This window comes from Anabas testudineus, chromosome 11 (genome assembly GCF_900324465.2).
Source record: "Anabas testudineus chromosome 11, fAnaTes1.2, whole genome shotgun sequence".
Classification (NCBI taxonomy): Eukaryota; Metazoa; Chordata; class Actinopteri; order Anabantiformes; family Anabantidae; genus Anabas; species Anabas testudineus.
In genome coordinates this window covers 18,237,029-18,260,359 of record NC_046620.1, presented here as the reverse complement: position 1 = coordinate 18,260,359, position 23,331 = coordinate 18,237,029, and the positions used below count along the sequence as shown (strand labels likewise).

Genomic DNA, 23,331 nt, shown 5'->3' with positions numbered 1-23,331 from the left:
AAAACCGTCAATAATCATCTAAGGTCTGCCTATGTGATGAGAGTGTCACATGGTGCTTACCGGATGAAAGCAGGATAACAGCCTGTAGAAGAGCCACCTCAGAATCATCCAGATCAAAGTTGGACAGTGACACACCAAGGTCAAAAATGGCATCAGAGACTACTCCCAGACCTCCGTTCTTAAGCTGACCTCGCGTGACCGCCATCTCCCCGTTGAGAGTGAGGGTCTCACTCTCTGGATCATAGCGAACAGCAGCTCGCAACGACATGATCTCCATGCAACATCCTTTCAACAGGATGATCTGGTCTTCACAAGGCAGCTGATTGTACAGGGATGTAGATTGCCATGGTTAGTAGAGAGATATGGACAGGAAATCTCAGACCTTCATTGTGAAATACTATGATACTTATTATTTATTCTGTTCTACTTGTTCTGTATTATTCATCTACTTATTTCAGTACTTTACTCAACTGCTGAGCATTTTGTACACATTTACTCAATAGCATAAAAAGTGAAAACAAAAAGTTATTAAAAAAATATTGTCTACAGTAGCATGAAAAAGTATGTAAAACCTTTTGAAATGTTGTGGTTTTCTGAGAGAGGAGAAGGACAGACGACAGAGAGGAGAGAGAGACATAAGACAGAGCGGAGAGATACAGATGACAGAGAGGAGAGAGAGACATACGACAGAGAGGAGAGAGACAGACGACAGAGAGGAGAGAGACACAGACGACAGAAAGGAGAGAGATACAGACAACAGAGAGGAGAGATACAGACGACTGAGAGGAGAGATACAGATGACAGAGAGGAGAGAGAGACATACGACAGAGAGGAGAGAGACAGACGACAGAGGAGAAAGTTGATAAAAGGACGGTGAGACTGAGAAAGGAAGAGATAAATATAAAAATGTCCAAAAAGAAAAAAGTGGACAGTAAAGAGTTTTTAATCCACAATAGACAGACTCCTTTCTGTTCATATTACCCACTGGGAGCACTAAACCAGTGTGTGTGACATGTTCAGAAACTGCGGCTCTTATTAAAAGTACCAATGTCAAACGGCATGAGACAAAACACAAAGGTTTTGAACACACATACCCACTTAAATCTGAAGTGTGATCACAGAAAGTTGCTAGTCTCAGAGCCCAGTATGACCAGTCCACCAGCATCCTGAGCCACATGCTCAGGTTGATATTACATAACAATAGATTTGTCAAAAGGTTTTTGAATTGTACTGAATTAATTTGATTTGACAGTCAAGTATTGACTACATGCAGGCTACTTGATAATCTATCGCGGTAAATAGTTAAACATTATAATCTTCTGGACCTTTGCTTCCAAAGATATTGCATAACCGGACCTCTTTAAATTTTAGTTGAATACCCCGGGTCTAGAGTATTAACAAATATGATGTGTCTAAAGTAATAACACAAAATAAATTCTGATCTTTCATGTCTTTATTGATAACAACCATAAAAACCCTTATATTGCTAGTAGAAACCCTTATAATAACTGGTTGACCCTCCCCTTGGCTCAGACCTGCACATCGATCAGCAAGAATTTTAGCCTATTCTTTCAGGTAGAACTGTCTCTGTCATATTCTTTGGCTGTCTCATGTGAGTGGCTCTCTTCAAGATGTTCCATAGCATCTCTTGTTTTAAGGTCTGGACTCTGACTTGCCCACTCCAAAAGGTGGATATTATTTTTCTGAAGCCATTATGTTGTGGACTTGCTTTGTTGTTTTTAGTTATTGTCCTGTTGCATCAGTTTCAGCTGTCGTACAGACATTCTCACATTATCCTGAAAAATTCTTTGATACACTTGGGAATTCATCTTCCTTCCAATCACTGCAAGCCAGCCAGGCTGCTAGCAGCAAAGCATGACCAAATCATGATGTTTCCTCCATCAGACTTTACAGCTGATGTTTTCATGATGATATGCTGTGCCCTTGTTACACCAGATGTATCGCTATGTGTTCTTTCCAAATAGTTAAATGTTAGTTTCTTCAGTCCACTAAACATTTTATTTTATGCCAATACTCAGCAGTAAGCAGCGGCTTACTTCGTGGTGTCCTGCCATAGACACCCTGCTTTTTCAATGTTTTATGTACTATAGACTAATGAACATCACACCACATCACAGATGTTGACTAGTTCCAATGATGCTTTCAAATCTTTAGCTGTCTCTCAAAGTTTTTTCTTTACCTCATTGTTGAGTGTTTGTTGTACTCTTGGGGTCTTTTTAACTGGCTGCCCACTTCTTGGTAGAATAGCCAAATAGTCCCAAAGTGTCTTGATTTGTAGATCGTTTTCCTAACTGTAGACTGGTGAATTTCTTGTAAAAGTCTTTGACATTTGACTTTGTAACCTTTTCCAGCTTTATGTAAATCATCAATTCTTGATCATAGATCGTCTGAAAGCTTCTTTTGGCAAGGCAAGGCTCACATAAGTACATTCTTCTTATGTGGAGTGTTTTTTGTAAATTGAAGTAGCTCTAGTCCACACCTACAAACTATATTTCTTAAGTTATGATAGCACCTGAACTTTTTTTTAGCACAATGAGTTTTTTTGTTTCTTTTCAATAAAGACATGAAAGATTATTATTTGAGGCACATTATATTAGTTAATGCTCTTGACTTAGATAAATATCCAAGAAGATTCAACTGTGATATGCAAATTCTGGCACAGTACACTAGTCATTTTACTGTAAAGCCACTGTAACATGACAACAGCATTAGAAACTCAGACTTAGTGGCAACCAAGTCTGAGTTTGGCAACAGCTGGACCTCCACTGCAGCTGTCAGATGGAACATTATAATAATAATCTGTTCTGCGGCTATATTCTTAAATAAGCAGCTGCATTTACCTCACAAAACATAGGCAGTTTTTTGGCAAAGTCCACCACTCGGGTTATGGCAGGGGTGATAATTTTTGTAAACTGGCTGAAGGCTTCTATATCCACTTTATTTGCTTCTGGTGCATTGACCATGGACGCTTGACCAACATCCTCAGGCTGAAATGACAAGAAGAGAAGGTCAGTGTCTCAACAGTTTGCCTAAACTGAAAAAACAAACAAACAAAAGAAACCTTTTGTGTTAAAGCTAGAACTGTGTATGAAACACGTTCAAATGTAAGATGCGGAGTGCATAGTGCTGGAGTTAGGAAAAGAGGAAGTTGAATGTGAACATTTTGAGGGGGCAATGTGATGTAAATATGTCAATGGAGACACATCACTAAAGCACACAGCACCCATGTATCTACTGCCATTAATTAAACGTATTATGCTTGTAAATGACTACACTACATACATATATTATATATACTGTATTTTAAATTTGGACCATATCCTTAACACTAATCCTGGGTATGAGCCCACACTGTTATCAGTTTCAGCGTATGTTTGTCCGCTTTGTCTTACCTTAGTGTCCTTCACCCCCGCTGCACTCTGGTCAGAAGTATAGAATAAATTACATGTTATTTCATTAAGAAGCATAGCTTCCTCGACCTGTTGGATAATCAACAGGAATCGTGAAGTTTCAATGAAGACCCCGTGTCAAGTGAACTAAAAAGAAAACAAGTTAAAACTGAAGACAGATGAAAGAGTGTGCAGGTAGAAAACAGGCGAGGGCAGAAATCCAAGATAGGTTTCTATGGCATGATTCAGGCTCAGGACTACGAAACACAGTCCCAGAAACACCTGTGATAGTCAGCAACACTGATATTTAATCACATTTATTTAAATTTTAAGATCTATAATTGCAACAGGAGACACATAGGATGTCTGTAAGTCAACACTTCAATCATGTTTTTACCATTTTCTTGGTGGTGGAAAGTTGCTAAGAAAGTTGGTGGAAAGTCTAGTTTGGCTAAAAACCACCATGAGTTAAATAGATTCCACTACATTAATGTGAAGTGACATTTGAAATGACCTTATATTGCAGAAATTTGAGAAAATCTAACAAATTCAAATTCTTAAATTTCAACCTAAAATAAGTACTATTGCCATGCTTCTCAACAATGTCAATTTAAAAATAAAATTTAGATTTAATTTTATTTCTGAATTGTATTTGTTTCTTCTGATCTTGCCACAGGAACCTTAAATAAAGTCAAGAGCAGACAGACTTTCAATCTGAACAGAGTGATTAGACCTCACAGATACGGAAACAAAATTAGTCAAAAATAAAGGGTAAGGTGTGAGATCAAAAGCTACAAACAGAAAGAGAGGAATAATGGAACAGCATGAAAAAAGCAAGTAGTTAGTGTTAGCGATAAAGCATCCTTGCATGGTAAGACATAAAAAAAGACAACAATAAGATGTTCCATTATAAATTAGTGCTGCTGCGTTGAGGAACACACTTTTCTCCATCGTCCAGCTAATTCTCCCCACTCTACAAGGAGATACAAAAAGACACATGGACATATTAACACTGGGCAGAGTGGAACAGTGGTTGTGGTGGAAGTGGAGGTGGAGGACACGGGGGCATGATGTGGAAGGGGTGTGGGAGGGAGAGGTAGGGGTGGGAGGTGGATTGGATAAGGCAGGGTAATCAATACAATGAAGGCTGTGGTGAGGAAGCAGGAAGGAGGAGGATGTCTCACCAGGAATCTCCGCTTCTGCTTCCAGTGGTTGCCCTGGGCATTTGTGACCATATGGGCCTCGGTCACCATACGGATGAGGTCCCACTCCTCCTGGGTGGGCTCCAGTCGGTCCCACACTGTCTTTTGCAGTTCCTCTCGCCGACGGCGCTCCCGGTTTTCCTCAATTAGTTTCCGCTTGGCCAGCCTCTTGCTGTCGTCCAGCACCACTGGGGTGGGGAGGGGGGGTCGAGCGGGAGAAGAAGAAAATGGGAGACAATGAGAGTGGACAGGAATGAAAAGGAGGAGGAGGGAAAATCACTGCATAAAGAACTGGTGATTGAGCTGCACAAGATACAGTTAAAATGACACTAAGGACAATTATTGAACAATACAATGGGCACAATATCAGCAAAATAGCTCTTTAATAAGGTTTATACTGTGGTTCCTCCAGAGGCTCAGTGACTTTGATCCTTGTAAACTATACAACCATAACGATCTTACAGGAGACTTGACATTCAGGGTAGACAGAGTGCATGACTCCTGTTTTATTCCATCCTGTATTTGGACTGTCAAACAGTGATAACTTGAATGTTGTTTGTAACTACGTATTATTTCTATAACTAATAAATATTAGCAATATTATATTATATAGTATATTCTGTGTAGCTGTGTACTGCTTTACTGAGCAGAACATCTTGTCCTGTAAAACTTACAGTCGGTTGCCATTCCCACCGCAATGCACTTCTTGAAGCGGCATTCCTGGCACTGGTTTCTGGTCACTTTGTCGATGACACATTTACCCTCGTACTTACAAGCATAGGTTGGATTGAGATTCTTTTGGATTGTCCGCCTGAAGAAGCCCTAGAAAACAGACAGTCACACCCTCAAAACCTGCTTTCAATTGCGATGATGATGAGTGATTCATCTAAAGACAAGAATGTGTTACCTTGCAACCCTCACAAGTAATGCAACGATAGTGATAGCCTGTGGCTTTGTCCCCGCACACTACACATAGCTCATCCTTGTCCAGGTAACTCGGTATGTACCCTGGAGAGAAGAACACATTGTATTAGATTTTATTCAACAACAATAACAAAAAAAAAGATGATTACATTTGTCATCTAAAGCTATTTTAATTATAGTTTTTGTGGTAGTGTTTTTTTTTTTTTTTGGTTCCATCCTATGTCTAGGTGGGGGCTATTGCCGCAGCTACAGCTGCTGCTGCTGTAGAAAGTCAAACAGGGCGATTCTAGGCTGACTCTAGTATGTCCAACAGTAAAACACCTAATTATTGATTAGCACTGACGTCTACAGATAGTAGCGTTGCTTCTAGTTAACTCGATGAGTTAACAACTGGCCCCTTTTTGGGGATTCAGCTTAATGAGTTCAGACCGAAGGTCAAGAAGCTGATCAATACTTTTTGGGGTTTGTGAAGAAAGCAATAATTCATCTTCCATCAGCCTTCTGTTGCCTCACCATCAATCAATAAGAAACCCCTGCTCGCCTCAGCCAAACACTAACCATTAGATGCAGCAAGTCCTGTTCAGACTCGCCACCACATGACGCCTTAAGTCTCGGATTTACGCTTATCAGACTTAATTCGAAAATCCCAGACAACATTGATTCATTGATCAAGGAGGAGCCATTACTAATGACCAAAGATATAACAAAAAACAATTAGAAACATGGAACACAATGCATCTCTCAGATACACAACCACGCACCAATACAGATATTTTCAAGAATCAATTCAAAACTCAAAACTTGCAACGCACATGCAACAGTTTTACCCACCCATAACACCCCTTCATGAAAAAGGTGGAAATGACCCCATAGAAATAGGGATGTCATACCTTTCTTGTGTGCCCCCTGTAGCCACTGCAGCTGTGAGAAGTCAGGTTTGATCTCAGAGTAATACTCGGGTTGATGGTGGAAATGACCAAGAGGTATCTCCATACTGCAAAAGTCATTCTTAACAACAGGGGAACCACCAGCATACAAACAAGAAGAGTAATGCTGGCTGGGCAGCCAAGACTGCTCCATGCAGGGCGGATGGTGCAGAGGCTGGGGCTCACAGTGTCCATATCCGGTCCCCTCACCTGGGTATATGCAGTGTTCCCCACTGACCTGCATGGTGTAGCCTCCAACCCCAGCATGAGGCATGTCATACATGTCTGGTATGCAGTAGTTCATTGTGGAGAGCCACAGCAGAGCACCATAAAAAGTTCTGGGTCAACTCTGTTTTCAATAAAGACAAATTTGTATTGGTCCTAAAAAAAAGTCTGGTCTACAAAGCATGAAGCCAAGTGAAGGCAACAATCAGAAGTTTTCTGGCATGGAAAGAAAACGTCACAGAAGTTGACCCTACGTAGTCGCACAAACATTTATGCTTCACAGACCGCAGACTTCACCTAGCAACTTGCTCCACCCGCCACCACTCAGCCGAATTGGGAAGCAGAGATTTATGACGACGTAGGGCTCTAATCTTACACTCCACAAATCCTTGATGGGCCACAGACAGTGCCGATGTCACAGATTAAGACCTTGCGTGTTACACCTACAGTAAATACCATCTAGTAACATCCAACAAATGGAAAACAGTTTCAAAGAACCTGAAGAAAAGTTCCAGGAAAACTTAACTTAAATAAGTTAAAGAAATCAGTTTGATGAAGGTTCACATATCATGTCAGAATTAGCAGTTTTCTTAACCTAATACCTTTTCTTTAACCTTTTAACCTTTAACCTTTGTATATTGACCCCTGTTTATCCACTGGGTAATTTAAACAGAATTTGTAAAGAAGCCCATAGAGGTCAGTACCATAATTATTCCTGCCAACGATTTAGTTGAACATTATCTCACAAATATTTCATTTGAAAAACACTTGATAGTGTTTTAGTATGGGAATAAACAAGAATAAATACCACTTCAAAGAAATCTAACTAAAAATAAAAAAATTCATTAAGCTTATTGGGGGAATCAATGAACAATGTCTGGAGTGTTCTGTGATGCTCATGAGATGAATTAATAACCACTTGTTACATTTGATTGCCTTTTTGCATTACTGTTTTGTTGTTGATGCAGTTTGCACTTTGTCTTCTTAAAAAGCACTATTAGAATGAATTAATATATTTAGTTTCATTGTTATTTCAGTATATATTATATTCATTATTATAATATACTATGTTTACACATACACATGTATGTGTACACACTGCACACATTTAATCCAATAAAATCTAATATTATAAATACAATATTATTTATTATGTTTTATTCTTAAAATAACTTAAACTTAAAATTGCACACGTTAATAGCCTTCCTTATTATTATTATCACTAAAGATTTACTAAATAAAACTTTTTTTCTTTAAAAAAAACTGCTCAATGATGACACTTTTCGACCCAATCAATATTGTTTCCACAAAATGTAAAGACACGCGAGCAGCATGCTGCATGATCTGTTTCAGATAATACACCTATTATCCTAGACACAAGCTATACTCAGCCATATTGATTAGGCTTCCTGTTCAATAAAGACTGGATAAGCCTTATGGTGATGATGTGTATGGGCTTCATAATGCTTTCTTCAATACTGTAACAATGTTTCTTCATAATTTATCATAACTGCTTGTTGTATAAAGTGGTTCTTAGAAATGATTTTGCTATTACTGTTAACTGCTAACACAAATACAAAGACAATCATAACATTTTTAAAAATCTAAAAAGCTGCTTTTTATTGTTGTTCATTTCGGGTTTGGGCTAATTTTGCAGAGTCAGTAGAGAACCTAATTTATTCACTGTAACTACCATGTTAAATGTGCTAGATTTGATAAATTATTTTGGTTACTTTCACTTTTGTTTTATACAAGGACTTTCTCTGATATTATTACTGCAAGAATAATATCACAGTAAATAACTGTACAGAAACAAACATTTGATGTATATTTTATGCCCAAGTTACAAAAAAACATATGGTTAAACGGCTAATTGAAGTCTAGACCATTATGCTTTTTTTATCTGCATTACTAGTACTAATTACTACCCTGAATTACTATCAGTAAGTGTGAATATTTTTACACTACACTCACATTTAAGTCTACCATAACTTAGCTTCCTATGTTCCTATGGTGAGGCACATGACAAGAGCTTCATACTGGCTATGGAGGAACAAAGTAATAATGGCGTAAGTCTCTGCTTATCTGGAAACATAAGCAATTCTAGCTTAGCCAAAAAGAGTGTTTTCCTTTCCTAAATAATATAAATTTTAGTTTTGTTCCTGCAATCTCTAAATCTTTGGAGACAGTTCGTAGAGCATTTGATACACACATTGAAACTATTTGTAGTTTACCTGAAGATGACCAAATACCAAAATACAGAAAGTGTTAATTAATGGATCAGGAAGTTCAGCTAGAAACATACATACATGTTTGAACACATGGTGCACTCTGAGTAATTCTGAGTTTGGATTTAAAATCCCTGCTTGTGAATGGCAGGCATTGTGCGATCAATATTGCGGGGGGACAGGATTATGAACTACAGAGGGTTCCTGTGCACCTCTAGCTACACAAATTGGCATATTTAGAAGGCCTTAATTATATTTCACAATTCTATTTATTATGATTTATAAATACAGTAGTACTAGCATACTCTATGCAAACACTCCAAGCTAATTTTTAGTATATATATATATATATATATATATATATATATATATATATATATATATATATATATATATATATATAGTTGAGTTACAGCTCAGAATTGTCTTCTGTTATTCGAATATTCGAAATACACTTCAAAAACAGAAGTTAGGGATGAAAATAATGGAAATAGGGCAGAGGGAGGCTTTGTGGTGACATAGTTTTTATACAGGCACATGCAGCCTGACTAAACACTCTTTGTTTTACATTACTCTAGCATATTTTCTTTGTCTTGTTTGTACGACCAATGTTGCAGCTTGACTCCCTCAGTTTTCTGAGATGACATTTGCTTCCTGATTACCGCTGAGAGTCTTACAACATTCCACGAAAGGCTTTAAGTCTGATAATGTTTATTTGGACCTATTCCTTGGCACGCAAGTGCAACGGAAAGGTCATTTAAACCATTTAAACCCTGATACGTTAACATGGATAACTTGCACTATAGTACGAATGACTGATTTAACAAGTGATTGTTCAAACTGTTTTTTTTCTCCTTCGGACATTAACACTGAAACATTTCTTACTCCGTTATAAATGCACACATAGATTGAGGCATCACCGTTTCCACAAGCAGTGACTGACTTATATCTTACAAATAACCTAAGGAAAAACAAAATAGAAACTTGAGAAGTAAACTGAGTCAAAATGAATGATTAATATGTTTAGCAATTATAATCTGGCTGGATGAAGAGGTAAAGAGTCTTACCATGGGATTACTGACTCCATTAATGTAATAGGTGTCGGTGTGTGACAAGTAGATGTGATCAACATGCAACAGCTGGTAAGAGGCAGGGCCTGTGTGGCAAATCTGCTTGCAAAGAGGGCTTGATACCAGTTTAACTTTTCGATGAGGTGATGTCCTTACCATAGACTAATCTTGTTTGGAGTTTCTTAAACAACTGTCAACGAACTGTTAAGCATTCATCAGACACGCCTGTGTCTCGCCTGTGGAAACAATCTGTTGTCTTAGTTAACATTTATGGTTTTCCCTGTGACATTTTACAGTTTGCAAAATAGCCGAAGAATGTCATAAAAGTATAACTTTTTATTTTTATCATGCATTTCAACATGTACACTGTGTGTTAAAAGCTATATTAATTTATTACACATTAATGTGCTGAATATGCTAAAACGCTGCTGCTAAATTGACTTAGACTTGTAAATAAAAAACTGTATGGTCTTACAATAAATGTACATGGAAACAAAACTGCAAATATGCATTCACTGATTATTCATATTAAAATATTTAACTTTAAATTCAGATGCTGAACAGAGGAAATACTTAACTATTGAATTTACTACATCAGAAAGCTGAACTTTAACATGTCTCTCATTAATTTATTTAACATTTTTTAGATCTCCTTAAAATTCCACAAATTCATCTCTGTTAGTACCTGAACATTTTTGTTGTAACAAAAAGCACTAACAGATATTTTTTTTTTATATTTCTATTTAAATGTTTCTCTACTTACCCCATTACACTTTTAGGTGTCTTTTTTTCAAATGTTGCTCTAAGAAGAACGTGTTGCAGTATCATGTCCAGAAGAATATATCATATTTCCTGTATAAAATAATTTTGAGAAAGTACAGAAACTAATTGCAGGTACTCCATGTCTTCTTGCCTCACTTTACAATCGTCTACCACAGCAAACAGGAACAGAGTTTCTCTGTCAGCGGCACCTCAGTACAGTGGCCCTGTGGCAGACCTTTGCACACACTTATTCCCTCCCTGATTGATTACTTTAGGCCTAAAGGGGGTTCAATGCCGGTCATGGACAATTTTTGGATGTGAGACACCTCTTTTGCCCCAGGTCCTTGACTGACATGATGCCCTAAGCCAGATGTCCCCAGCCAGTCTGTTACCTGAGGGAGGTGACATTAATTGGTGAACCTTTGCACTTAAAGTTCAGGGTAAGCTCAGGAAAAAACAGAAGGCTCCCATCCCCCAAAGGTTAAAGTTTGAGGATTATCCTGCACACTGGAATGATGTTCAGGAATTTATTCTAGATACTCTTCTTGGCCACATACATTTCAAATGTGACTGAAGCCTCATGTAAAAAAGGTCTGTAAGGATCGTTTGGCCTGCTGGTATACAGTATACTGTTAGAACGGTGCACATGTAATGAGACCTTGCAAAAAGAAAATGCTTGTTTTTACTGCAGTAAATTATGATTAGCCTCACTGTACAGTTTGACCTGTACTCGTATTACACATGCTAAGCAATCAGTACTGTAAATTTCAAGGCAAGCACTGGTGGGACAGTTCCATGAATTGGGCTTTAGCAGGACAAGGTCAAGTGGTGCAGGTCAAGGTCAATGACTATCTTCTTTTCTCTAGGTAGGAATAACATTTCACAGTTGCTTAGGCTGGGGATATGCCTTCTGTTTAACAATGCATTACACACTTCCTTGTCAACTTTGTGTATGTTTAAAGGATTTAAAGGCCACATGGGGGCAGAGAAGGGCCTAATCATCAAATGTATTCTGCCTAAACTTCCATAGTCTAAATAACTGTTGTTAATACCTTATCAAATATAGTTTTAAGTTGTAGAATTTTGTGGTACAATAAAAAAGCTACAAAGCTAAATATTCAAATATCTATAGCATCGTAGCATCATAGGTAGAAGTGCACAAAACAAGTGAGCATTTGGCTTAAATTAATCTTTCAAAGTAGAGAACTGTGTCATTTGCATGTCTAATCTTCAATGGGCAGCACTCGCATGTTCTGTTCATACTGTAGCTTCATGTCCATGCTGGGGTACATCATAATTTTTGGGTCTACTGTATAAATATATTAATAAGAAGTTGTACAAATTTTGTGCTGGTCATCCATTAAAGTTTATAGACAGATATACAGACTTCTACAAATAACTCGGGCTGTCATTATCATCAACTATTCACCAGAACTTTCATTGTTCACCTTACTGATCTCATTAAAAAGTCTGGAGATAAGCCCCTGCAGTAGACAGAGAGGAGACTTAATAAGTGAGCCATTACAACTGAGATTTCTAGAGGCCAATCATTACTGTATTACTGTACATACGTACACACACGCACAAAGAAATGAATCTCCGTCTAACCTATTTATAAATACAAAGCTAAAAAAAAACTGAGTTGTTCTATTTCATCACACACACGAGCTTCTGTAGACAGGGACGAGAAGCACATGAAGGACACACACAAATTAAAAGAAAATGTTGGAAAAAAAAAGCAACTACATGCTGGAATGGTTTAAACTGGATCATTTTTGTGTCTCAGCTGAGAAACAGACTGATGATGATGTCATCAAACATTTAATCGCAAGCTGCTCTGTAGACAGGCAAACAACCAAGAAAACATAAGCTCTGAGGATAGAATGAGTTTCAACAGTATGCGACTAAGCCTGTGACCTATTAAGACTGCAGTTTGTACATTGTACATGTATGTTGATAATGTCATCTGTTCTCAGGTCTCTCTTGCAAAAAAGATCTTGATCTCAGTTAGATTTTAAACAATGACAACAGACATTCTCAAAAATTGGTAATCATACGACATCACTTAGTGAACCAGGTAAAACTGAAACTGTTGGAATAGAAAAATGATGTAACTGAAAATAGACATGATGTAATAAAAAAAGCTAAAGCTAAATTATAAAAGTATAAAAAGAAAAAGTAAAAGAATTTAATAAATTTTTGGAGCATTTATTTTGTATATAGTAGAGACTAAGGTTTATGACACAGATTCTGCTAAACACAGTTTCCAGGAGATGGAAGCTACGTCAGCACAAAATGAAGATGGCAGTATTATTATTATTATTATTTTGGTGTTGGTGGAGGGCAATGCTGTCATAACCAATCCAATAATTTAGTAGTATTCAACACACACCCAAAGAAAAATATAGATAGTCCAAGGCTAATCTTAAGTGAATACAAACATTACGTTTTTTATTGAGAGCGAGAACCTGTGTTTTGTTTTCAGTGTTGCCCTTTTTTGTTTCAGTTCAGATTTTGTTTTCAGTAACAAGATCAAAAGCGACCATTCAGGTTCCATAGATGTGTTGCTGTCCCACAGTGTCATTTATGTCTGTAGATATATATTTGTCTGTATAGAGACCTCATTGGAATGTAAACTTTTCCATTTGTCTGCTTTATTTCTGTGTATAAATAATGAAACATGTATAATAAGTATATAAGTAATGCGAACAGACCTAAATCACTGTAGGGTAGTATAGAAGACCAGTGTTTCTCTGTGCACAAACAACTGCACAAACATTTTCAAACAAAGAGGTCATGAACACACTGTGGAAGAAAGTGGAACGTTCTCTGAGACAATTTTAAAAGTATTTTCTTCATGTCCAAAAAGACCACAGATGACCAGAAATGAGTCCTGCCAATTCACAGTAGACCAGTCTTCTATTATAAGGCCATACGGAGCTATAACAGCAGTGACAGAGGTGTCATTACATGCACCAGTAGCCAGAGGAGAGTAAAAAATGGCTGCCTGGCACAATAGAAACACTACCTGAAATACTGTATACTGCCTTTCATTTAACATTTGTCTGTTAGGAATGGTGTTCGAAATAGATCCCAGAGGACCAAAGCAGTAACAATTTTTTTCATGATCTATTCATCTATCCTGCAGTCTGAGATGACCCAAAGATGACAAACTCCCCTAAATACTCACCTTACTATATATAAGACTGAGGCCTTGGATATACTTGTTATTTCCCAGTGTGTACATCGCTGCGTTATCTGCATCACAGTTCACATACTTCCTTGTGTACTTGTACATGTGTGTCATTCACATATCTTTGTAAGTTACAAACAAATCTTAGGCTAAACTTATAGTAGCTGTATTATCTAAGGTAAAAGTTAAATACATTTCAACATAATGAATGAAAATAAAAAAGACCTGACTTGTCTGTCTGCCAGTTAGGATTTTTGTCAGAGAGAAAAAGAAAAGAAAAGAAAAGAAAAGAAAAAAGAAAAGAAAAGAAAAGAAAAAAGAAAAGAAAAGAAAAGAAAAGAAAAGAAAAGAAAAGAAAAGAAAAGAAAAGAAAAGAAAAGAAAACATTTATTCTTCAAATGACTGATAGGTTAAGTAATCTACAAAGAATCAAGTAATTCAAGGTCTTTAACAAGATGTAAAGCTAAGATCTGAAGCAGCTCCTCAGTTTTAGTAAAAAGATTTGTCATGAGTGCTCCATAGCTCACCCAGACTGACAGAGAATAGGAAAAGCAGTGCTAAGAGGGAGGATAAATATTACCATTTTGAATGGCCTCATCTTTCCACCGGGGGGAGCATTTGTCTGCTGGCTCTAAAATAGATGGGAGAGGCACTTGCTCAGTGAAACAAACGAGAGAGGCAGACTGGTGCTGCTCGGCTTTTCACATCACATCAACAGCATTCATGAGCTAGTCTGACAAAACAGCAGGTCACAGTGAAACAACAGCATCAGATATATCATTCTTTCACTGTGTGGTGTTTTTGGTCTCATGGTGTTATGGTCAGTGAGGGGATTGGGTTGTTTTCATCCTCATAAGATGTATGATGCCATGTCTGTTCACTGAAATAAATGGTTGCATGTGTTCTGGGTCAGCAAGTGTGCAGGGACTGGCTAAATGGTCTGACACCAAGAAGTGCAGCCAGAGCTCTTCACCAACCACTAAATATACTGGATACAAATGGTATTCTGGTGGTATGCTGATTGTGTTAGGGCCTTTTACACATGATCAGCTGTAGCTGTCCATGCAGCTGTCCACGCTACAAGGTGCTTATTGATTATCACTATCTGCCAGTACCTAATCTGGTCTGACAATAGTAGTTGTGTGTTAGGACGAGTCTCTGGTTTTATTTTCCACAAACAATATTAATAGACAATAATCGCAACTGGGGCTAATTCAATGTTCGGATGGATATAAAACTTAAATAACCTATCACAAAGCTTAAAGCTTGCACTGCTAAGAGTGGATACTCAAGGCTCACACTCAACAACTGTCATAAACCATCAGATTGATCGGGGCTTATTCCTACATACAGTATGTTAAAACTATCTTAACTGTAAACCATGTTCAAGGACATTGTACATGTTATTCTTGGCCATAAAGTTGGCAAAAAACAATCTCAAATTAAGGTCCAAAGTTCAAATGTCAGAAGTGAAAGTGATCATGTGTAGAAAGTTTTTTCCAATTTTTTCCTGTTGGTATAATGTCAAAAAACACTAAGAATCTGGTTACCTGCCTTAAAGATGACTCTAAAGACTCAGGTCTTGCTTTCAGTGTTTGTGTGTCTGCTAGAATACAGTGGCAAGAAAAAGTATGTTAACCTTTTGGAATTTTTGTAAATTTCTGCAATCATTTGTCATAAAATTTTATCGGATCTTCATCAAGTCAAGAGTATTAACACATATAATGTGCCTAAAATAATAAGCCAGCACTATGAGGTTTTTATGGTTATTTTCAATAGAAAGAAAAGATCAGAATATTGTTGTTATTATTTTAGGCACATCATATTTGTTAATACTCTTGAGTTAGATAAAGATTAAATCAAATTTTATGACAAATTAACGCAGAAAACCATGACATTTCAAAAGGTTAACATACTTTTCCTTGCCACTTGTGCCACTATGTGTGATGTCAATTTCATCACCGGTCCAGGTCTGCAAATGTCCAGATTGACTGTGTCTCTGCATGCAGCAAAAACAAATGGGGGTGTGGGCCACCATTCAAGCCAAAGATCGCTAAAATTAGGTGGTGGGAGCATTAGTTCTGATTCTTATTAACTGTAATTATACGGCAACTAATGGCATTATGGTCTAGTTGGAGCGCAGCAGATTAGGTACTGGGAGGGCTTGAGTTTTAAGTCTACTTTAGCTTAATTTTAAAGCTACATTATGCAGAAATTGCATAATGTAGCTTTAATAACTCTTATCAACTCCAGCTGTGACCTATCCATCATATTTAGAATACTGTGTGCGTGTCTGTGTGTGTGCTGTTGAGGGCTTAACTAGGACAGCAGTCTTACCTGACATACTGGTGGGGTTCAGGGCAAAGACGTCATCGTCAGATCCTCCTCAGACATCTGGGTACCCACCTAGCTGAAAAAACAAACAAGAAATCATCAGTAAGTACATATTTGGTGCTCACAGCTTGCCCATCCCTGCTGTGCCATTTTAACAAACATCTAAAACTGTGTGAAGTCAAAAAATACCACCAATAGATTGTAATCAGCCATTTGATTAAACAATTTGAAGGAGGTGTTGAATATTTCTGTATCGCATGAGACATATGAAGATGGAGCTAGCACTTTTTCGTCAGTCTGGTCAGGGGGCTACACAGGTGTTATGACTCTGTGTAGGGCGACATCTACTGGCCAAATGTTAAACCACTTAAAACAACCTCACCACACGCAGGAAATCAGAGCAGTAGTTACTTGTATTTGTATCTTTGTTTAACTTTTTTTTTTAACTCACTACTTTTGTTGATATTGTATGCAATATTTAATTTATTTTGGTTTCCATTTATTAAAATCATTAAAATCACTCAAAAGCTAAAAAAGTTCAAAGAAAAAAATAAACCTGTTTTAATTGATGCAATTTATTAAGTGTAATTATCTCTTTCACATGTTCTGATACAGTATTCCAGACCAGCTGTGTCCTTATGACTAGTGGATGTACACATGCTTTTCCTGAAACAACGCTGCTGTTATTGAAGCAGTCAGTAGACTACCTAATGATAAATAATAAATGAACAGTGGTAGGGCAACCAAGGCCACAGCAGCAGCTTTTGCACTCTCTATCACTGGTGCAACATCTTCATCTATCTCACTGCTACTTTATCAGCTTGACTGACAGGCGACATGAAGTGCATCTCAGCTTGGTGTGTATGAGTTAGCATAGGGCTCTCAGATGCCCCAGCCTGACCCGTGTCCACCACAACATTAACACCACAAGGTGGTGTTATTGTTGTGGTTGCTTGGCATATAACATAAGAGTAGTGTGTGTCTCCAACAATGGACACACTGCATCTGTCTATAATAATAAAATAGCAATCACTGGGAACTATAACTGGCCTGGCAGAGAAACCAGTAAAGTTAAACGCCCTTTAGTGGCTGTGCTCATCAGTCTGCATACACTACTACTTTTCTGGAGCTGAGGTCACAACAGGAGAACTACAACTCACTGTGATGATAAGCTACAGGAAGTGGGGGCTGGTTAACAGAGGCATTTATCCTCCTACTGCGCTAAGCAAAGCTCAGGTTAAAATTACTTTCTTAACAATGATTCTTTCAATCAAACTCCAGCAATTAGACAGAGACCAGTACAGGCATCAGTATGGTACATCTGAGATTGCTAAAGCTAAACTTTGAAGGGATGAAATGCCTTTTTTACCTTATACAGGTTCATTTGTGAAATAAATACATTTTATGACTTTTTAAAATACAGGCTGCAGACATCATACTGTGACGTTATACTCATGTACTTATTCAACTTAAAGTGTGGTTAAAAAGGAAAATAAAGAAGATAAAGAGACACTGTGAAAGGGAAGAGCTGATTCTGAAATGACCTTTCCTTTCATTTCCTTTCCGTTCTGTTAGCCTCTTGACTTAGTATAATGAATGATGCCTCGTGAAGCTGCTAGCTGTATCCTCTTAACAGCTTCTTCATCAACTTTACATGATTTATCTTTTTAGGTAATAAAATGGCAATCACTGGGATTGGTTCACAAAAACCTGCAACCACACCTTGGACATACATTTGTCAGTGGACTTGGAAGAAATATCAGTTTCAGTTTCAGCACATTATTAAAGCAGTGGCATAAGAGCATAACAAACATATGTAGTTATTGTTTAGCAGATTAGCTGTCATTTAACAGTTTAAGAAGGTTCTTTCTTTTGACTGAAAAAGACATTCTCAACACATTTTATCAGCTTTATTTGCCTATTGTGCAACAGTTACTATATATCTTAACTGTGTGAGTTATTACTTCTTTACAGTATGCTACGCTAGGCTAAACATAGATGATGATCAACACATTCTGTTCACTACACAACTTGGTCAAAAGGTGTTCTTAAATAAGGAGAAAAATGTAAATGTGTTCAGATTTTATATGTTATCTAGCTGCAGGCGAAGTTTGCAAAATGTATTTACGTGATCCCACAGATACCTGCTCTCTGCACAGAATGATTAAACAGTTGCCCAGGGGAACAAACCAAAGTCTTAATCTAATATTTCCACAGACTTACCATACAGTAAATTTTAGCACAAAGAAAAGCAGATCATTATAGTGTTTGGATTAAACACTGTGTCTGGATTTACACTGGCCTCAGGGAAACAATTTGTCATTCTGGACAGAAACCCTTTCAGGATAAACCCAACAACAAATTGAGGTCACTCGTGAGTCTAGTACCAGGCCTGTGGGTGAACATAAAAAAAGACTCATATTAGTTTGTACAAAACAAACATATTCCCAATACTGCACTGTTCCTTTGAAGAACTATTCTAATATAATATAATATTTCATGCTAAAATAACAATTACAAATAAAATAATATTTAAAAACTGAAAGTCTTTCAGCTAGCTCTAAGGCTTTTCCCTGAATACTGCAGTTGCCTGATCCAGGTCATCTGTATCCTTCATGTTGAGTCTACTTACAAAAACTGAAAAACATTCAGTTCATGAATCTGATGAAGTGTACAGTACAGCATGTCCTCAGCTTACCAAGACTTGTACTGCTCTAATCATAAAACAAATCTTAGGAGTAGTGCAGAGAAAATAAATCTAAATCAAACCTCTCTTGTATCAAGCAACCACTATGATCTCCATTTTGTAACTTTGTAACTGCCTGCAGTTTCAAAATGTCAACAAACTCAGAAAAAAAGAAAATGCAAAAAGTATTACAGCTTTCATAAATCCTCTGCACTCGAGCAACAGCTGTCTTGAAAAGCATTATGGGAACTGTGCTTCAATTTGCTGCATTTTCCCCTAGAGAGCGTTTAATATCCAGACAACAGCTGGGCTAGGCCCGGAAGCTGCTTCATGCATACAACAGGTTTGTGCAGCTCTAATGAGGACACAGACAGACTGGGAGATGAGAGATGGCCAGCGATTTTCTGTCCGGAACAAATATGATGATACATGTAAAAGAATGGACTTTAATGCAAATAATGACACACAGTACATATATAATGTATATAGATGGAAAACATAATGACTGCAGGTCACAGCAGGGTGCTGAGATAACAAGATACAGCACATACTGAGCAGAGCCAACAAAACTCTTATCAAATTCTTTCATAAACACATATAGCTACCACTTTTCTCTCTTTTCATTCTTTCTATGTGTGAAAGACCTAAGGTTCCCTGAGTGGTTTTAACCACAAAATGAGTCGATCGAAATAATTTAATTTTTTTTTTCAATTCAGTTTAATATGGTGCCTGTTGCCAGACAACAACAGACATTAGACTGCAAAAGATTACAAACTAAAAAACAGTATGGTTAACATTTTGCTTAGGCAACTTACACACTTGGTTAAGGTTAGGAAAAGATTATGGGTTAACATTTACAATAACACAAACGTTAATTAGAACTCAAAATATCAGGAGCTAAATAACTTAGGGTTAAGGATTTCTATGAGCTGATTTATGATCCTTGCGTATTTATTTGTACTGAAGTGCATTAAAGCAAGATGTGGTTCTAATATTTTGGCTTCCTGAATTATTCCGTATAGGGTGTCCAAAACATTAGAGCCTATTAATATAGTGTAGTGCATTGCATTAATAGGTGGTTCTAATGGTGTGTCCACACCACTCCAATGTTTACAATTAGTTGTGACTTTTTTTAGTAACAAAATCTTGGTTTCCTAAAAACTGCATTATTACACTGTAAAATATAGTCCGATGTTTCAACTTAAAAATTGAGTGAAAAGACTGAAATATTGTATAAATTTCTTTATTTATTGAACATTTGAGGTCATCCACTTTAGAACCTGTAAAAATTATGTCCATCCAAAGACTTAACTCTTTTATTTGAGAAAAGAAAACATAGTGTGAAATAAACAGATGTGGACAAAATTAGTACCTTTTGAACACCTTTCATTTTTGTAGAGGCCTGTTTCATTAGTTTGTTTTTTTAAATACTTCTGTTGAACCACAATTCAAAAGCAATGTTTGATCACCATGAATTCATTTTTAGTAAATATTGATTTAATATTATTTTTTTCAGTTTCAAGTTATTTCTGTGATCAATGTGGGTTTTTCTTTTTTTAATGTAAGGGTACCAAAGATTTTCTCCACATCTGTAGGTATGATGATCTGGTTCCTGTCCTTGTCCATTTTAGTAAAAAAACATTGATATACATAAAGGGGTAAACACTACATTAAATTCGACACTAACCTTCTCCATGGTTCTTTCTTCCCACAACATCAAAAAAGTCACCACCTGGGTTTAACTATTATTATGATTATTTTTCAGCATATTATTATAAGTAACCCTAACTGATGTAGTAGTTTGAGTAGTTTTTCATTTCTTTAACAACCATATAGGAAGACACATCCTGTTGTTTTAGAATTGGTATGTATAAAGCAGAAAAAACATTGCTAAAACTACTAAAACTGGGTTAAGAACTGGCCAATGGAAGAAGGTCATGTGCGCTTATGCATCCAGATTTACCCTGTTCCAGGCAAATAAATATTGTGACATTGCAGAAGCTTATCGAAATGGTCCACCAAAATATTAGTGTGTGACTGTTTTTTTGGACAGGCAGTGTAATTTAACTACACACAGCATGCTTTTGAACTACCATTAGAGCAATACTGAAGAGCTGTAACTCTCAAACAATGCATGCTCGGAAGTCTACTAATATGCTAGTTCATTTTTAAAATAAACCCTATTTAATTCAACTCATGCTTTTCGGTAAGTAATGAATTAAAGTTTATAAGTTCTGACAATAAATACTAGACATTTTGCTGACAATATAAAACCAATATATTTATCTTAAGTTAATAAAAATATTAGCTAATTCTACAGAATGTATGACTGCATTGTGTTTATGACAGCTTCAACCTCATCTGATGTTTTCATGCCCTTGTAGCAATTAAATGTTGGTCATTATTTTTTATAATTTCTAACTATTTATCTCACAAAGTGTTTAACCAATGCTTGCTGATGTGTACAGTTTATTTAAGAAAATAATTTTTTTATCTAAAATAACTTCATTATTTTTTTCCCCCTTTTGCACAAAGGTTACCTGGCCTGAATTTTGATTTGAATACATGACATGCAGACTAATGCAAATGTTCCAAAGATGACGCAACAGAAGAAACTGGCTGTGAAGGAAACCAAATTTTACTCAGCACAAACACCTACAGTACTATAAGTACTCAAACTAAGGCTTTTCAGGGCAACCAGATTTCATCATATAGGAGCTCCAGAGATGGCAATTTATTTTGAAAGGGTTAAAATTACACAGTTGCTTTTTGTAAGTGTAATTGCCATTTCTGCACATTAGTGGCCCAAATAAACAAGTGACAATAATAGACTTCTACCGCAGGTGTAAATTAGCTGCAGTTGCAGAGAGCAGTCCACCCTCTGTCTTTTCATCAAGCTTTGGTCTTTTCTGCTTTCCTGCATGCATCTGACTTTGTTCATACTTTAAAAACAGACAAAGTTAAATTGAACCTTGTGTGGCCTTGGCTAGACAGCTAGATTACTTCACTGTTTGAATCCTGACTCCCTGCTGTCCTTGCTGGGATTTGGGAAGACCCAAAATAGATCTTCTCCATCGCCAAACACAGTGGCAACAATATCCGATGTGTTAGTATGCTGAGGACAGCTAGGCAGTTTAACCAAGGCTATTGCAAACTTACTTCATCTCTTTTCAAGTCCACAAGAATAGAAGCTGTCAAAATTAGAAACCCTTCCGGGTTTTCTCCATCTCTCTGAGAATACAAGCATGGAGTAAGTGGGTCTTCCATTTTCTCTCCTTGTACTGCAGGTGTACTTATCGATTTCTACCCTTTATTTAAAAAACAAAACAAAACAGCCAGAGCCAAAGAGAGTCCAAAGCCCTGAAAGAATCCACATTCTTCCCTGATGAGAAAGTGCTGAGAAACTGAAACCACAGCCTTTGTGTGTCTATGGAGCAGTGGGGATGTTGCAGCTTTCATGCTGTCCTTACTTCACCATCCTTACCGGACACCAATGCCTTTACTTATACATCAACACAGCTTGAATAACATTAGTACTTTTGGGGTAGACCTAGTATGTAAAGACTGAACAAAGATACAATGGGCATACACACACCAGTCACAATAAAATGTAAATATATTTGCTTTTCTTTTTAGCACAGTAGAATTGTATTAAACATTGATCTTAACTTTAACTACTGACAAATGTTCACTTCAGCTCCCATCAGCTTTTTCTAGTGAATGATAATTTAGTGAGTAATTGATGACATGCCAAACTGAACCTTGCCTTGCTCTCTGCAGCCTGGTGTGTCAACTCACCCAAAGAGCTTTTATGCTCTGTGCAAGGGGACTCTGTTTTTGTAGTTCCAGCAACAGAATTACATGTTTGATCTCTGCTTCATGCCGATTAGAGTAGCATTCTTTTACTAATATGTTAACTGAATAATTTTGGATATGCAATGACCTGCATGTGTTATTTTAATGTATCAGATACATACTATATTAAAACTACAATATGTATCCAAACTTAGCAATTGAAGCTAACTAGTCTGATGCTAATTTAAGCTCATGCTAACTTAAGTTGGCATTACCTTATGGTGGCGTTAACTTAAGCTAGTACTTAATTAGATTTGTACTATCTTACTTTAACACAACATAACTGCCAACTGCCAAGTTAATGTTGCCTTAAGTTTTTAAAGCACAATATGCAACTTCAGTTAGTGTTGAATAGTTTTGTTCTGCTGCCAGTAATGTTTCATAAATCTGGATTACATGATGCTTTAACAGCACCTCTTTGACTTAAGATAGGTTTTAGAGCCTGTTTCTATCAAAAGTCCTTAATTTACATTTAAGTAAGTATGAGAATCACATTACATTCAATCATTCCAAAAA

At 36.9% G+C, this 23,331-nt stretch overlaps 1 protein-coding gene across 3 annotated transcripts in view; it reads right to left on the bottom strand.

The window, feature by feature from the left end:
- Nucleotides 1-23,331, bottom strand: part of thrb (thyroid hormone receptor beta) — a 96,452-nt gene that overhangs the window by 7,100 nt on the left and 66,021 nt on the right. Inside the window, exons 3-10 of one of the 3 annotated variants that reach the window (XM_026347248.1) lie at nucleotides 16,278-16,350; nucleotides 14,521-14,571; nucleotides 5,520-5,620; nucleotides 5,287-5,434; nucleotides 4,595-4,800; nucleotides 3,414-3,440; nucleotides 2,862-3,008; nucleotides 61-319 (exon numbers count right to left, since the gene is read on the bottom strand). In XM_026347248.1, the coding sequence (XP_026203033.1) occupies nucleotides 61-319; nucleotides 2,862-3,008; nucleotides 3,414-3,440; nucleotides 4,595-4,800; nucleotides 5,287-5,434; nucleotides 5,520-5,620; nucleotides 14,521-14,571; nucleotides 16,278-16,284 (946 nt within the window). In that variant the 5' untranslated portion in view covers nucleotides 16,285-16,350. Of the gene's footprint in view, nucleotides 1-60; nucleotides 320-2,861; nucleotides 3,009-3,413; nucleotides 3,501-4,594; nucleotides 4,801-5,286; nucleotides 5,435-5,519; nucleotides 5,621-6,426; nucleotides 7,721-14,520; nucleotides 14,572-16,277; nucleotides 16,351-23,331 lie in introns of those variants that run through there. The other 2 variants (XM_026347249.2, XM_026347250.2) reach the window with 2 other exon arrangements.